We start from the raw sequence: 16,549 nt of genomic DNA, 5'->3' as shown, positions 1-16,549 counted from the left end.
ACTCAATTGGCTGATGCTTAAATAAGAGAGCACAATGTAGCACAGTCTAAGCAGCTCTGCATTCCTCATCTCAGCACTCGTAGCTCAGCCCAGGCCTTTGGAGGTGCAGAAAGAAATCACCCCGGGGAAAGTTGTCGGAATCCAGAGGCCTGGAGAGACGGCCAGCAGAGACCATCCTGTGCCTTACCACGTAAGAAACAACCTCAGTGGAAAGTTAGCTGCCTTTCCTCTGAAGAACTAACAAAATAAATCCCCTTTTATTAAAAGCCAGTCTGTCTCTGATGTGTTGCATTCCGGCAGTTTAGCAAACTAGAACAATGGGCATAGCCCAGATACTCGTAAAGCATAGGAGAAAGATCAAAGATGATGGTGGAGTTATACAGAGAAGGTAGGGTTTAAGAAACGAGTTGCTGCTGGGAACATAAATGAAATCAGAAAGAAAGATAGATGGTAAAGATCGAGATGGTATAATCTAGGAATGCCTAGAATGTATAATAATAGTGAAATTTACAATGTACAAATTTTTAAAATGTTTTTGCATGAGGAAGAACAAAGGAATGTCATTATTGCAGGGTGCTGAAAATAGATGATAATTAATACTTTAAAATGTCACCTTATGTGTGAGACTAAAGCAAAAAAATGTTTATTTGTTACAAAATTTATATTTTTGACTAGAGCATTTCCTAATATAACTCATGTAGGTAGTTTGATTGAATGTCATAAGTACTTGGAATCTCAGGTAGGACATGAGATTTTGTTGGTTTGTCCAGAGTGATGCCCCGATGAATCCCAGAGTGATTTGATCAGTGACTGGAAAAGTATTTGCAAGCCCCCTTTGGGGAATGGTGAGAGTGGGGAGAAATTCAACTTCCCCAAGTTGAATTCTTGATATTCTCACAAGCAGTGTGGACAACCAAAGCTATAGGCTGAGCCCCCAGTCTTGGGGTTTGTTCATATGAAACTTAACCCCACAAAGGATAGGTCAAGTCTACTTAAAATTTAGGCCTAAGAGTCACCCCCAAGAGAGCCTCTTTTGTTGCTCAGATGTGGCCTCTCTCTCCAGCCAACATGATGAGCAGTCTCACCACCTTCCCCCTCTCTGTGTGGAACATGACTCCCAGGGATGTGGACCTTCCTGGCAATGTGGGACAGATATCCTGGAATGAGCTGAGACTCAGCATCAAGGGACTGAGAAAAACCCTAGAATGAGCTGAGAATTAACATCAAGGGATTGAGAGAAACTTCTCGACCAAAGGGGGAAGAGTGAAATGAGACTAAGTGTCAATGGCTGAGAGATTCCAAACAGATTTGAGAGGTTATCCTGGAGGTTATTCTTATGCATTGAGTAGATATCACCTTGTTGTTCAAGATGTAGCAGAGAGGCTGGAGGGAAGTGCCTGAAAATGTAGAGCTGTGTTCCAGTAGCCATGTTTCTTGATGATGATTGAACAATGATATAGCTTTCACAATGAGACTCTGTGAATGTGAAAACCTTGTGTCTGATGCTCCTTTTACCTACTATATCAACAGAAGACTAGAACATATGGAATAAAAATAAATAATAGGGGGAACAAATGTTAAAATAAATTTAGTTTGAAATGCTAGTGGTAAATGAAAGCGAGGGGTAAGGGTATGGTATGTATAATCTTTTTTTTTCCTCTATCATTTTATTTCTTTTTCTGTTGTCTTTTTATTTCTTTTTCTAAATCGATGCAAATGTTCTAAGAAATGAATATGCAACTATGTGATGATATTAAGAATTACTGATTATATATGTAGAATGGAATGATATCTTAATGTTTTGTTTGTTAATTTTTTTTAATTAATAAAAAGTTTTTAAAAAAAAGAAACGAGTTGCTGAATCATCATGTTGATATTTCCTTTAGTCTCCAGTATCTTAGAGTAGCTAGAATTAAAAACCTAAAATTGTGGAATTGTAACCCATATCAAACTCTGAAATCTGTTCTACAACTAGTTGTTGTAGTGTGCTTTGAAATTTATTGCTTTCTTGTATATATGTTATTTTTCACAAAAAAAGGAAAAGTTGATTGTGATGATACAAAAAAATGTATTCTTTCTAGCCTCCAATGTTCTGGAGCAACTAGAAGGAAAAATCTGACATGATGGTAATAGTAGCCCATGACAGACTCTGTGATCTGTCCTGTATATACTGTTGAAGAGTGCTTTGAAACACTGCTTTTTTCTTTCTTTGCTTTGTGTATATGTTATATTATACAATAAAAAAAGTTTTAAAAGATGGTAAAAAAAGAATTACTGCCTCCTTAAACACTGATTATTGCTGAGAAAGAGTAGATCCTTAGTAGTTATTTGGGGGGTTATGCCATTCTGAATTATTTCACAGTCAAATTGACAAGAGGTAATTGGTTTAATGGCATTCAGTATAATTTTGAAATGGAAGACTGCCCAATTTTATTAATTGGAAATGGAATAATCATTAGGAACCAAAGCTTACTGTCCTAAGTGTGATAAAATAAGAAACTAAGTCTGTAGTATACTGATGTTTTATTCAAAGTTTTTTTTAGTGGCAGCTTCTTCTTTGGGGGATTACCCAGTGAATTAATTATTTCATGTGTGTGCTCATTTTCTTACCTGATTGGCATTTTCTTGCCTGCGTTTAATTATAAAATTGAGTAAGCAAGGAAATCAAAGGTGGAATACCTGAATTTGTTGATTAGGAGTTCTATTAAAAGATTAAAATTCTTGGCTTTAAAAATATTTATGTTAGTAAAAAATTATTAACATTTCTGTTTGATGTCGAAAGCACTAAAACAGTAATCCAAGGGCTCAGATTGTAGTCTTTTGCCTGGCACACAGTAAATGCTTAGAAAGTATTAGCTTGTATGATTCCTGAGTGTTTTACATGCTTTTTCTGATGATTCATCTCTGTGATTTAAGAGTTGCTGTTCTTTTTGATACTGAGCAAATAATTTAATATATAACTAATTTTATTGTCTAAAGTCAGGGTTTGAAATCAGAGCTATTTGATTTCAGAGGCAGTTCTTTTCACTAATTCATTAATTCTTTGAAGTAAATTTTTCTGGTATATAAATGTTACTTTCTAGTACTAAGGTTATGACACAGTGATGATACTTTGTGATTTCTATACTTAAACAGAGAAGACTTAGACTCCTTTTGTTTCATGTTTACTTCTTTGGCTTTGGTAAATTTAAGCCTTAGATATAAAAGCAATTTTTATTGCAAAGTCAATGAAAAGAGACTATTAGTAAGGTTAACTTCTCTTAATTCAGGTATGTTGTTAGTTTTGGATGCCCTTTTTGACTTTTTTTTTTTTTTATTAATTAACGGAAAAAAAAAAAAGAAATTAACCCAACATTTAGAAATCATACCATTCTACATATGCAATCAGTAATTCTTAACATCATCACACAGATGCATGATCATCGTTTCTTAGTACATTTGCATCGGTTTAGAAGAGCTAGCGACACACCAGACAAAGATATAGAATGTTAATACAGAGAAAAAAAATAAAAGTAATAATAATAGTAAAAAAAACCAAAAAAACAAAAAAACAGAAACGAACAAACAAACAAACAAACTAAACCTATAGCTCAGATGCAGCTTCATTCAGTGTTTTAACATGATTACTTTACAATTAGGTATTATTGTGCTGTCCATTTTTGAGTTTTTGTATCTAGTCCTGTTGCACAGTCTGTATCTCTTCAGCTCCAATTACCCATTATCTTACCTTGTTTCTACCTCCTGCTGGACTCTGTTACCAATGACATATTCCAAGTTTATTCTCGAATGTCCGTTCACATCAGTGGGACCATACAGTATTTGTCCTTTAGTTTTTGGCTGAACTCACTCAGCATAATGTTCTCTAGGTCCATCCATGTTATTACATGCTTCATAAGTTTATCCTGCCTTTTTGACATTTTAACTTTTTTTGTTGCAGTCACAGCTATTGATATAAATGATTACCTTCTTTTCCCTCTCTTTTGATAAATATGTTTGTATTTTTTGTTAACCATATGCCTGACATTGAAATTGCTGGATCAGAGGGTATGCATATGGGTTAATTTTATTGAACGTTGCCAAACAGGTTTTTTAAAAAAGTCAGGTTTGTGGAGGTGTGAACTTTATAACATAAAATTCATTCTGCCAGTTTTCCAAAGTGGTTGAACCAATTTTCATTCCTACCAGTAGTATATGAGAGTTCCAGTGGTTCGACTCTCACTAGCAGTTGATGTTGTCTCTTTCATTTAATTAATTTAATTTTAAAGGTATGGCATTGTGTTCTTTTTTCATGTAATCGAACACCTTTTTGTATGTTTATTGACCACTTAAATAACTTTTTCGAGATGTATTTTTTCTACTCTTGCTTAATTTTATTGGGCGTTCTACCTTACTGTTATTAATTTGTAGGAGTTCTTTATGTATTCTGTATATAATATCTTTTTCTGACATATTTATTGCAAATGTTTTTTCTCTGGCTTGTGTCTTTTTTACTTTCAATGCTAAACAATTTAAAGTTCCTATTTGAGGGATCTTGTCTACCCCAAGGTAATGACAAATATATTTTGCTCTATTTGATTTATTCTGGCAGCTTTATTGTTTTACCTTTTACATTTAGATCTGATGCTTTTTTTTTTAACATACAAACACGAACAGTCATATAATCATTCCATTCTTGATATATAATCAATAACTCACAATATTTTTACATAGTTGTATATTCATCACCGTGATCATTTCTTAGACATTTTCATCAATTCAGAAAAAGAAATAAAAAGAAAAAAACTCATACATGCCATACCCCTTTTCCCTGCCTCTCATTGACTGCTAATATTTCCATCTACCCAATATATTTTAGCCTTTGTTTCCCTATTTTTTTCTATACCCCTTATCACTCCCTTTCATTGATCACTAACATTTTAATCTACTAAATTTATTTTAACATGTGTTCCCCTTATTATTTATTTATTTTTAATCCATATGTTTTACTTATGTGTCCATACCATAGATAAAAGGAGCATCAGACACAAGGTTTTCACAACCACACGGTCACATTGTGCATGCTATATCATTATACAATCATCTTCAAGAGACATGACTACTGTAACACAGCTCTACATTTTCAGGCGCTTCCCTCCAGCTTTTCCAATATACCTTAACTAAAAAGATCGTATTTATATAATGCATAAAAAAACCCTCCACAATAACCTCTTGACTGTTTGAAATCTCTCAGCCATTGACACTTTATTTTGTCTCATTTCTCTCTTCCCCCTTTTGATCGAGAAGGTTTTCTCAATCCCTTGATGCTGAGTCCCAGCTCATTCTAGGATTTCTGTCCCACGTTGCCAGGAGGGTTTATACCCCTGGGAGTCATGTCCCACAGAGAGAGGGGGAGGGCAGAGAGTTTGCTTGTCATGTGGCTGAGAGAGACCACATCTGAGCAACAAAAGAGATTCTCTGGGGGTGATTCTTAGGCCTAATTTTAGGTAAGCTTAGCCTATCCTTTGCGGGGATAAGTTTCATTTTCATATGAACAAACCCCAAGATTGAGGGCTCAGCCTATTGCTTTGGTTGTCCCTACTGCTTGTGAGAATATCAGGAATTTTCCACATGGAAATGTTGAATTTTCCCCCTTTCTCACCATTCCCCCAAGGGGACTTTGCAAATACATTTTTATTCACTGTTCAGATCACTCTGGGATTTATTGAGGCATCACTCTGTACAAACCTACAAAATCTCATGCCCTACTCAAGGTTCTATGTGCTTATGGTGTTCAGTTAAACTGTCCACATAACTTATATTAGGAAATGCACTAGTCAATATATAAATTTTGTATCAAATAAACATTTTTTGCTTTAGTCTTACACATAAGTTAGAGTTTCAAAATATGAATGACCCTCTATTTTCAACACCCTGCAGTATTGCTATTCCTTTGTTCTTCCTCCTGCAAAAACATTTTTTAATTTGTACGTTTAGTCAGTATCATTGTACACTCTAAGCATTCCTAGATTATACCGTCTCAGTATTTACCGTCTCTTTCCTTCTGATTTTACTTGTGCCCCCAGCTCTCCTCCCTCTATCATTTTCACATTCAGCCTCATTCAGTGTTCTACCATTGCATTACAGTTAGGTAGTATTGTGCTATCCATTTCTGAATTTTTGCAATCAGTCTTGTTTCTATGGTGCTTTTAGAGATGATTTCCTTCTATGTTCAGTTTTGGTAGTTTCTATTGCTGTCTTCTAGTTGACTGATTTTTTCTTTTCTTTTGCAGTGTTATGATCGGCTCTCTTCACCTTATCTGGTGATGTTTTCATTTTAGATATATGTTTCATTTCCAGGAGTTTCCACTTGGTTCTTGTTTCACATGTTACATTTCTCTATTCATATATTCTTTCCTTTAAGTTTTTTTTTGTTTGTTTTTTTTATATTTATAGTGGTTGTTTTGAGATCCTTATCATAATTCCATCGATTTCTCTTTTTTTTCTAATTATTGGTCTGTTTTCCTGCTTTTTAACTTATCTAGCGATTTTTATTGTGTATTAGGCATTATGAATTTTATATTGTTTTGATGAATATAACTGTCTAAAGAGTGTTGGACTTTGTTGTGGCAGTGAAGTCTGATCCCTGGAGGCTTTGTTAGGGTGGGTCTAGAGTGTCCCTTATAGGGCTATAGGGCTAGTTGATGTCTACTAGAAAGGTTTGACCTTTCTATAGTCTTTACTGAATTCTGCAGCTATTCAGTGAATATATCATTCAGGTTAGTTGGAACTCCTAGCACTGTGTGAACTCTGAGAATTGTTCAACTCACTGCTTTTGGTCGTTCTTTGGGCTCATAAAGTTCTACCCTACATATACATGGTTTAGTATTCAAAAATATTCAGCTACAGCTGCATGTGAATTCCATGTAGATTTTTCATCTTTCTCTTATAGCGTCTTCATTTTCACTATTCTGCCTTGAGGAACACCTCAGCCTTCTTGAACCTAATTCTGTTTCTTTAGCTCTGTGGACTGCTATCTTCTGCTTGGGATCCCACTCCCCACTCTGAAATCCAGGAAATGCCTCCAGATGTAAAGCAGTGGCATTTCTAGAGCTCATCTTGTTTGTTTCCTTCTCTCCTGGTTTACAGTCCTGTACTGCTTTTTGTGTCCAGTGGGTGAGACAACATCTGTTACACATTTTGTTCAGTTTTATTGTTTATGGTAGAAGGGCAGGTTTATCCTTACGTAGTTACTCCATCATGGCCCAAAAGTGAAGGTCTCCTAATTTTATTTTTTATTTTTTTTCTTTGACTTTTTAAATTTATTTATTAATTAAAAAAAATTAACAACAAACAAACAAAACAAGATATATTCCATTCTACATATATAATCAGTAATTCTTAATATCATCATATAGTTGCACATTCATCATTTCTTAGAACATTTGCATCGATTTAGAAAAAGAAATAAAAAGACAACAGAAAAAGAAATAAAACGATAACAGAGGAAAAAAAAAGATTATACATACCATACCCTCTACCCCTCGCTTTCATTTATCACTAGCATTTCAAACTAAATTTATACTAACTTTATTTTTACAGAAATAAATTTTCAGAATGCTAATGTGGATTTTAAGAATAATGATAATTGATGGTCTCTTGGATGTCCTGGGTGGGGATGTTCCAGAAAGGGGAACGCCAAGGAGACGCAGCCGCAGATGGATGGCAAGGCTTGTCCAGGAGCCTCTCCAGTCCTCTGTGCAGGCGTCTTATAGTCTTGGTGTCTGTGAGTGGGCCCTTGAGTGCAAAGCACGCTGCCTGGACCTGGTGTAAGATAGTTACTAAATAAGTGGTGGCTGTTAGGCTAGAAGGGTTGGAAACAACCCGAGTGCCCATCAGTAGGGGATTGAGCTTTTTTTTTTTTTTTAATTTAAAAAAAAAAAAGTCTTTGTTGAAAATAGCACACACAAAAAAAGCATCACACTATGGTAATATTAAGTTAGAGGAGATTACAGTAGAAGGCTAGGTATGCCATTCTCTGAAGCAAGAGAAACCAAAGAGCTTGAGGGTAAGAATAGATTTAAAACAACAGGGCCAGGGAAGTGGATTCCAAGATGATTAAACAGTGACATTTCCAATGGTGAATAATACAATGAGCCGGAGGCCCTGGAGGGCCCAGGCTGGTGGTGGGGAGGCCTGTGAGGGACAGTGGCTGGGAAAGGCCCACCCAGCACCCAGAGAACTCTCCAGAGCAGAGGTGCTCTGCTCAGATCAGAAAAGACTGGCTGCTCATCTGAATTCTTCGGTCTGACCTGCTTTAAAATCTTGCTCGATGCATAAAGCTTGGGTGTGAGCCAGAAAGCAGTCTCCCTAGTGCTCTAGTTGAACCCTAGCCTCCAATGTCTGGCCCCTGAAAAGCTGGGTTGGGGCTGGGGACATGTTGCATGTTCACAGGTGGCTGGTGCTGTTAGCTTTTCATGGGAGAGAGGCCCAGCCTCTACCATCAGGACCTCAGCTTCCTGTAGGCTGCCCCCACTTACTTTCTGGCTCCCCTCAATTCTCTCCTCTTCCATCTACAGCTTTTGCTTTGAGCAATGGCTGCCAGAAGCAGCCACTCAGGACGTCAGATTCCCAAAGGTAGTCATTCTGAGAAGGGAGGCTGTGTTTTTGGGCATTAGTTATCCCAGAACTGTGGAGTGGAGGGGCTTGGGTGTGTGGAGAGGGGCCTGGGAGCCTAAGACGAGGCTGTCTGTGGAAACCTAGTGAGCTTTGGGTGGATTGAGCTTTTTAAAAATCATTTATTTTTTTCTCCAAAAACTATATGTTGAACGCCTGTTATGCACAACACATCATTTTAGGTCCTTTGAAAATAGTAGTGAATAAGACATCCCTGTCTCTCGTAGAGTATATTTTCTATTGGGGCAGTGAAGGAGAGTACAAATAAAGAAAAGTTAATTACATAATTGTGTTAAAAGGTGGTAAATGCTACGAGAAAAAAGCAGAGCAGGGCCAGGGATATGGCGAGTTTGCAGTATTAGATAGAGAGGCCACTGGGCAATATTGAGGAGTGAAATTTGAGCAAAGTCATGAAGGAGCGAGGAAGTATCAAGTGGCTACCTGCTGGAACAGTGTTCCTAGCATGGAGAAAAGCTAGAGCTAAGGCTTTAGGAGTGAGACTGGTTTGATCAATGATAGAAAAGTTAACAACCTCAACCACCACAAATAAAATAATAGTTTACAAAACTTTCTCTGAGCATCACTATATGAAGGTCTGCCTAGAATTTCAAAAGTCTAGGGTTGAGTTGTATGCTGCACAGTTAAAGCAGCTGCTTATTTCAGCCCTGAAGGATCTGTTTGGGGAGGATGAGGCTGCCTTACCCTTAGACATCCTAAAATATGAAGAGAAGACCTTGTCAGCCATCTTGAGAATATGTAGCAGTGGTCTTGTCAAATTGTGGAACTCTTTGAACCTCTTAGGATTCTATAAAGACAAAAAATATGCTTTCAAAGTGATTCAGGTTTTTCTGTTTCTTCTTGCATTAACTGATAATAGCAGGGAACTAGTATTCGATTGAATAGGTCTTCAGTTTCAAAGCATTTCTACACTCTCAAGAGTACTTTTGGTGCCAGTGGAATGTTCAAAGACTAAAGCAGGCTAAAAGCCTTTGTTGATGAAATATGAGGTGTTGAAGATGTTCCTGGGAATTTCCAGTTACAGCATTTGGTGGGTAGGCTTCTGAGGAGAATCTGTCTGAACCAGCTGGTACAGAGAAGGCAGCACCTTCAGTACGTGCGTGTCAAAGTTAGAAACCACGCTGTTCTAACTCAGGCCTTCACCCAGAGGGATGTGGCTACCTTTTCAGAATTAACAGGGGATGTCAATCCTTTGCATTTAAATGAAGATATTACTAAAACAAACCACGTTTGGAAAAACGATTGAATGTGGAGTTTTTTTAAAATACATTTTTATTGAGAAATCGTCACACTTTTAACAGTCCATCTACCGTATACAATCAGTGGCTCACAATATCATCACACAGTTGTGTACTCTTCACCATGATCATTTTAAGAACATTTGCATCACTCCAGAAAAAGATAGAAAAAGAAGAAATGCCTCATACCCCTTACCCCTCCCTCTCATTGACCACCAGTGTTTCAATCTAGCCATTTTATTTTATCCCTTATCGCCTCCATAATTTATCTTATTTTTCCTTTTTTTAAAAATTTTATTGACACATCTTCACATACATTAATTCCATACATGTTGTACAATCATTGGCTCACAGTCTCATCATATAGTTTGTATATTCGTCACCATGATAATTTTTTAGACTATTTGTATCACTCCAGAAAAAGAAATAAAAAGAAAAGACTCATACATAACCATACCCTTTACCCTTCCCTATCATTGACCACTAGTATTTCTGTCTACCCAATTTATTTCACCCTTTGTCCCCCCCTATTTTTTATCCATATTATTGGATATTTTTATCCATATTATTTATTATTTTTTTATCCATATTATTTGTCATCTGCCCATACCCTGGATAAAAGGACCATAAGGCACAAGGTTTTCACAATTATACAGTCACATTGAAAATGTTGTATCTTTATACAGTTGTCTTCAAGAATCTAGGCTACTGTAACACAGCTCAGCAGTTTCAGATTCTTCTGTTCACCCACTGTAATACACCATAAACTAAAAAGGAATCTGTATAATGCATAAGAATAACTTCCAGGATAACCTCTTGACTCTGTTTGAAATCGTTCAGCCGTTGAAACTTTGTCTCATTTCTCTCTTCCCTCTTTTGGTCAGGAAGGCTTTCTCATTCTCATGATGCTGAGTCCTGGCTCAGCCCAGGGGAGTCTGGTCCCATGTTGCCAGGGAGATTTACACCCTTGAAGGTCATGTCCTAGGTACTGGGGTGGGGGTGGGGCAGTGAGTTCACCTGCCAAGTTGGCTGAGAGAGAGAGAGGCCATCTGAGCAACAAGAGATTCTCTGGGGGGAGGCTCTTAGGCATAATTATCAGTAGGCTTAGCTTCTCTTTTGAAGGAATAAGTTTTGTAGGGGCAAGATGCAGGATTGAGGGTTCAGTCTATTGAATTGGTTGTCCCCATTGCTTGTGAGAATATCAGGAATTCCCCAATGGGGAAGTTGAATATTTCCTTCTTTCTTTCCAGTTCCCCTTTCCAGTTCCCAAGGGGACTTTGCAAATACTTTTTTATTCACTGCCCAAATAACTCTGGAATATGTTGGGGCATTACACTAACTACAAACCAATAAGGTCTCATGCCCTACTTAAGATTCCATGTAATTACGGTGTTCAAATAAACTGATCATGCAGTTTAAATTAGTAATGTGCTACCCAAAATATGAATTTTGCCCCTAATATACATCTCTCCCTTTGGTCTCACATAGAAGTTGAAGTTTTAAAATATGGACCATATCATCCTTTACCCAGTGTACTAATCTACCCTAGTCCTGTTCATATCAGCTTCACTCATATCTCTAGTCGAAGTCTGATCATTTTCTCAACTTTTTAAACAGTTGTTGTTGTATATGGACTTTTGATCAGTGGACTTATTTCTTCTCTCCTGGGTACTAAAATGCCAACAACAGGCTGTTTATTTTTTTCCCAGGAAATTAACTTCCCAACTCCTTTATATGTTGGAGAAGTTGTTATAGATTCTGCAGAAGAGAAAAAGCTTAAACAGCTCATTGTTTTTATTGCAGTGTCATGTTCTGTGGTAGAAAGTAAAAAAGATTATTATGGAAGGCCTGGCTGAGGTTATGGTCCTAGAAGTTCCCAAATCCTGAGATAAATGTTTAAAGATTCAAGAGTCCCTGGAGACATTGATGCTCTGTATCAAGGAATGGCTGTAAATCTAGATGCTGACATTGGAGTTAAAAGGGATAGGTAGAAAAGTGTTGTTCAAATGTCTGCTTTCCATTGGCCTCACACAAACTTGAATATATGCATGATTTAATCCTGTCTAGGGTTTTTAAAATTCAAAAGACATTGAGAAGATTATCAGTTAGCTAAAGATTCTGCTTTTAGGATTTCAAACTTTAATTTGAATATGGATAACATAAACCTACCTGTATCTGTGTAGAATAATTTTCTCACTGCATTTATAAACTATCTGGCAGTTAATTATTGAAGGCCGCAATAGAATTTGAGTCATCTTGAACATTCACCCTTTACCAGTAAATGTTCTCAGACCCTATTCACAAGTAATTTCTGTAAGTCAGTCAGTCCATTGTAATTTGTTCTCATTACACCCAAATGGCATCTTGCTAAACCTGCAGTGGGACTTGCATTTCACATGGTTTTCCTTTTGCTGGAGAAAGGCTTTATATGTAGGCTTGGACTCAGTTATTACACTCTCCGTCTTTATCCATACATAGGGATAACACCTTCCACATAGGATTGTTGCTGCAGATTATAAACAGCTAAGCATGGGGTCTGCCCTGGAAACTGTAGCTGCGTTATTGTCCATTCTCCCTATGACTGAGTTTACATTTTTTCTAAGTTTAAAACTTCTTGGCCCATAGTTAAACAGTTAATAGGCCAGTCTTTCTGGGTGTTAACCAAGTACTGGTATTCCAAACCTGGACTGAGTCTTGGATATGAAATGTCTGTTTTAGTAGTTCAGATTCTTTTCTCCCTCCTTTGAAAATATTGTGGGTTTACCTCCTAATTATATAAATAATATGTACTTATTGTAAAATATTATAAGGAAGACTAGGGGCCAGATCCTTAAGAGTTATGGGGTGTTGAAGGAGAAATGTACCCAATGTGTTAATACTAAATGGTCATCTCCGATACTGTCAACAACCTCAAGATAAGAATCTTTATAATTAAAGTCTTCTTAATTTTTTTCTTTCAAGGGTATTTCTTTCCTTTAGGTTAGTCCTTAAATCATAGCTTCTTTTAATACTTTTTACTATTATGATTATTATAAAAACAATAAAGTTTATTTTTTAGGCTTTCTACTAAGTAAATAGGCACACTATCCTTAGTAGCTCAGTTTTAAATAGGTTTATTTTGCTACATGTGGAAATAAAATCTATGGCATTTCTCTCTCTGCCTTCCCCTCTGTCTCATCCTCTAAATCACTCTGCCTGCTAAAAACGTAAGTTTATTGTGGAGATCAGAGAAAATATATACACTAATTAGAGGATAGAGGGCAGGAAGGGTACTGTGAATTTGGGCTTAATCATGTATTCAGTGGATTGAGGGGAGGTCATCTGCTGAGATGGTGAGGAATACGTTTTGGGGAAAAATGTGTTGTGATTTGGATACTTTAGGTTCGAGATGCAAAACAACAGAGTGAAGGTAGTGAGCACATAAGCAATTGCTTTCTTGAACCTAAGTGTAAAATTTTATATTTCTATATATTTTCCTAATAAGAAATTTTTCTACTAAGATTTTATATCACTTGCACCATCCAGGATTTTTAATATATTGCTTCAGAGTTTATGAGTAAAATTTGTTAAAAAGTTGATGACAATGAATTCTGGCATAGATTATTAGACCTTTTGGGTGCAGGTTTTTTTGGTAGCAAATACAATGCTTTTAAAAATAATTTTTGTTATGAGGAAATAAGTAAAAAGTCTGTGATGAGAAAAAAACATTGCCTTTTCCCCCTCCCCTCATCTTCCTTTCCACTTCACAGAATCAAGCACCTTTAGTCTTTCTAACCACTTTCTTTGATGCATGATGTTTAGAAATTTATTGACTTCTCATTATGAAAAATGAAGACTTAGAATATTTACCCACTTTTCAAAATTTCCTCATTATCTCAAGATCACAGCCTTTTTGATAAACCAGTACTGAATATTTACATTTTTATAATTCTGCAGACATTGCTTACTGTTAATCTAAATACTACACTAAGACCACTTGTCCTTTTATATATATAAGCCTTTGTTTTTCCTGGAGTTGATATTTATCCTATTTAGTAATTTGCCTGGTTTTCTGTAGGCCTGTTGCTCATTTCCTCCCAATGTGCCTATATTACTGTCATGAAGATAATGTTTTCATATTATACATAATGTTTTCCGTATTATCAAGCACTCCAGTTCCAGTTTTGCCCTTACTGGAAGTCTATTCCATGGTAGCTTTTGGCTTGCCCTGTTTTGGACCAGCTCTTCTCTAGTCCTTTTCTTTTCTCCCCTTACATTACATTCCTTTTTTTTTTTTAAACTGAATTCCACATTGTGTTTTTTTGTAATTCCCACTTGATAGCATCCTAACTAAAGAAGAGTGCATGGAGATACGATTTTAGCTTTCTGAGAGCCTTAAAATGTCATTTTGCTCATATACTTGATTGATATTTTGATTGGATGTAGAATATCTAAGTTGAAACTAATTTTCACTCTAAATGTTGAAAAATGTGTATAGTTGTTTTCTGGGTTTCTGGCTATTTAGATTATAGGTTCTTCTTATGTAACTGTTTATTTTTTCCTCCCTGAAAGTTTTTAAGGACTGTTTCTTTATTCCCGGGCTTTGAAATTTCTCTGTGATGTGCCATGGTGTGCCACATTCATTTTGTGGGAACTTACTTGGCCCTCTAGGCTTGAGAGATTTTTTTCTGTTCTGGAAAAGAAAATTATATTTTGAAATACAATTTCTATACCACTGAAACTCTTGGTTGTTGGACCTTGGGGAGTAAGCAAATGATTTTTGTTCCTTTGTCTTGCCTTCACTTTCTGTATTTATACTTTTTTTTATATTTTCGTACTGTCATTTTGCTGGGATTTGGAACAATGTGAAAATAACAGTTGATCATTCTGTTGTATTTAACAGATTAAAAAAATTTAGGATTGAATTTAAAATTGTTTGTATTTCTTGCTAAATTAAAATTTTTCTCTTGTTTTGACAGAGATGTTATGAACATAAACAGTATAGAAATGGATTAAAGTTCTGTAAACAGATCCTCTCTAATCCCAAATTTGCAGAGCATGGAGGTAAGTATAAACACCTTACACTGAAATACTGAAATAGTTGAGATTTTACTTATTTGTCTGGCTTATCTTATTTAGGTTGTATTACTCCCAGCTGTCTTAACTATTGTCAAGGGAGATTTATTAAGACTGATTACCTTCTAGACTTTTACTCTTCTGAGAAGAGGAATTTTAATGCTATAATTTGAATTAAAATAATGCCAAGCAGAGTAACACATTCTACTTGAGTTCTGATTTAATTTTTTTTTTTTTTTTTTTTTTTTTAATGTTAGCTCTGTAAGAAAGGCAGAAGAGCCTAGTAGGGTAATAACTTTATTAAAGTAAAATTATGTTAAAAGAAAAAAATTACTTTAGAACTTTGGTTGAACTGGAGAAATTTCATTCTTTACAGTAAACTTATTCAGAAATTTCCCTTTGGGTCCCTTGCTCATAAAACTAGCATCTGTTTATTTAGCATTGTTTTTTTTTTTCTTTTTTTTTTCTGGTATGCTGTATGATGGGGTCACATTTCGTTCTTTTTTTTTTTTTCCGTGTGACTATCCCATTATTGCGGCACCATTTGTTGGCTTTTGTGATTTTCATCGTTGTTGGGAAGTGCCTGGACTGGGAATTGAATAGTATTGCATCTTAATTAGTTTTCCAAGTCATCTTTAAGACATGATTTTTATATTACGGTGTTCTGAAAATTTACTTGTTTTTGCCTATTGATGGTAGAAGATTGGATGGCAGATTTGTAGAACAAGAGAGGAATGTGTGGCTGTATTTTGAGGAGGTAAAGAAAAATTAAGTCTTCACAAGTCTGATTGGTATAGGAATAGGAAACATGGCTCTTTGGGAATTAATTTGTTAATATGCTCTAGTTTTGAAAGTAGGGAGTAGTACTAGTTCTCTCTTAGCTTTCTTTACTTTTGTTTTGCACACTTTCACTATGATAATGATGTAACTTTTTGGAAATGGAAAGAAATGGCAGTGAAAATATCTAAATTTCTTCCTTGTTAAGAAACATTTCTTTTTGCTAGCCAGTTGGGTATTAGGTTGTTTTCTAATCATTTGTAACATATGCATACTAGTAATGTGACTTCTAGTAATGAGATCATAATAGAGTTTAGGTATAGAAGAGTTTCAAATTTCACTGATTCTAAAATATATATTTCCCCCCCATATTTTAACAAATGTGAAGTTAGATTACATATGAAATATTATAAAATAATTGGCATATAATTTGGGAAATATGGCATATTCAGATGTTTAGTACAATTTGCTAAAATAGAGTTTGCCTGTTGGACAACAAAGGGCTAGCTTCTAAAGTAACTTGCTAGTTTGGTTTACTAATGTTTGCTTCCTTTTCATTTATATGTGATTCCCCTTGCCTTGCTTCTTTTTTTAATCTGTATTTTCCTACAAAGGTTGACTCTTTGTCAGATAATACCTTTGATCTTTACCTTTAATTCCTAAGTATTTTTCTCTAAATTCTAAATTTTTGGTCCCAGAATAGCCCAATATAAATCATAATGAATATTTCTTATTCTTTTATGCTTCGTAAGCAACACATTATAAAGTCAGACATCTTTTTTTCATATTTTCTGAAGACTTGATATTCC

General features: G+C 35.6%; 1 protein-coding gene and 2 pseudogenes across 7 annotated transcripts in view; all 3 read left to right on the top strand.

Annotated features, from left to right (window-relative positions):
• NAA15 (N-alpha-acetyltransferase 15, NatA auxiliary subunit) overlaps nt 1–16,549 on the top strand; it is a 133,585-nt gene that overhangs the window by 57,959 nt on the left and 59,077 nt on the right. For all 7 annotated transcript variants that reach the window (XM_077139995.1, XM_077139992.1, XM_077139990.1 and 4 more), the window contains exon 2: nt 14,867–14,951. Coding sequence is in view for 3 of the 7 variants with exons in the window: in XM_077139992.1 (XP_076996107.1) it covers nt 14,867–14,951 (85 nt within the window). In the remaining 4 variants the exon portion in view is untranslated. The remainder of the gene's footprint in view (nt 1–14,866; nt 14,952–16,549) is intronic.
• Nucleotides 8,720–9,551, top strand: LOC143666307 (ribonuclease P protein subunit p14 pseudogene; annotated as a pseudogene).
• On the top strand, nt 9,648–14,831 carry LOC143666308 (hydroxyacyl-thioester dehydratase type 2, mitochondrial-like; annotated as a pseudogene).

The sequence above is a fragment of the Tamandua tetradactyla genome, chromosome 22, assembly GCF_023851605.1.
Source record: "Tamandua tetradactyla isolate mTamTet1 chromosome 22, mTamTet1.pri, whole genome shotgun sequence".
NCBI lineage: Eukaryota > Metazoa > Chordata > Mammalia > Pilosa > Myrmecophagidae > Tamandua > Tamandua tetradactyla.
The sequence above is the reverse complement of the archived record's forward strand: the minus strand, read 5'-3'. Positions and strand labels throughout refer to the sequence as shown.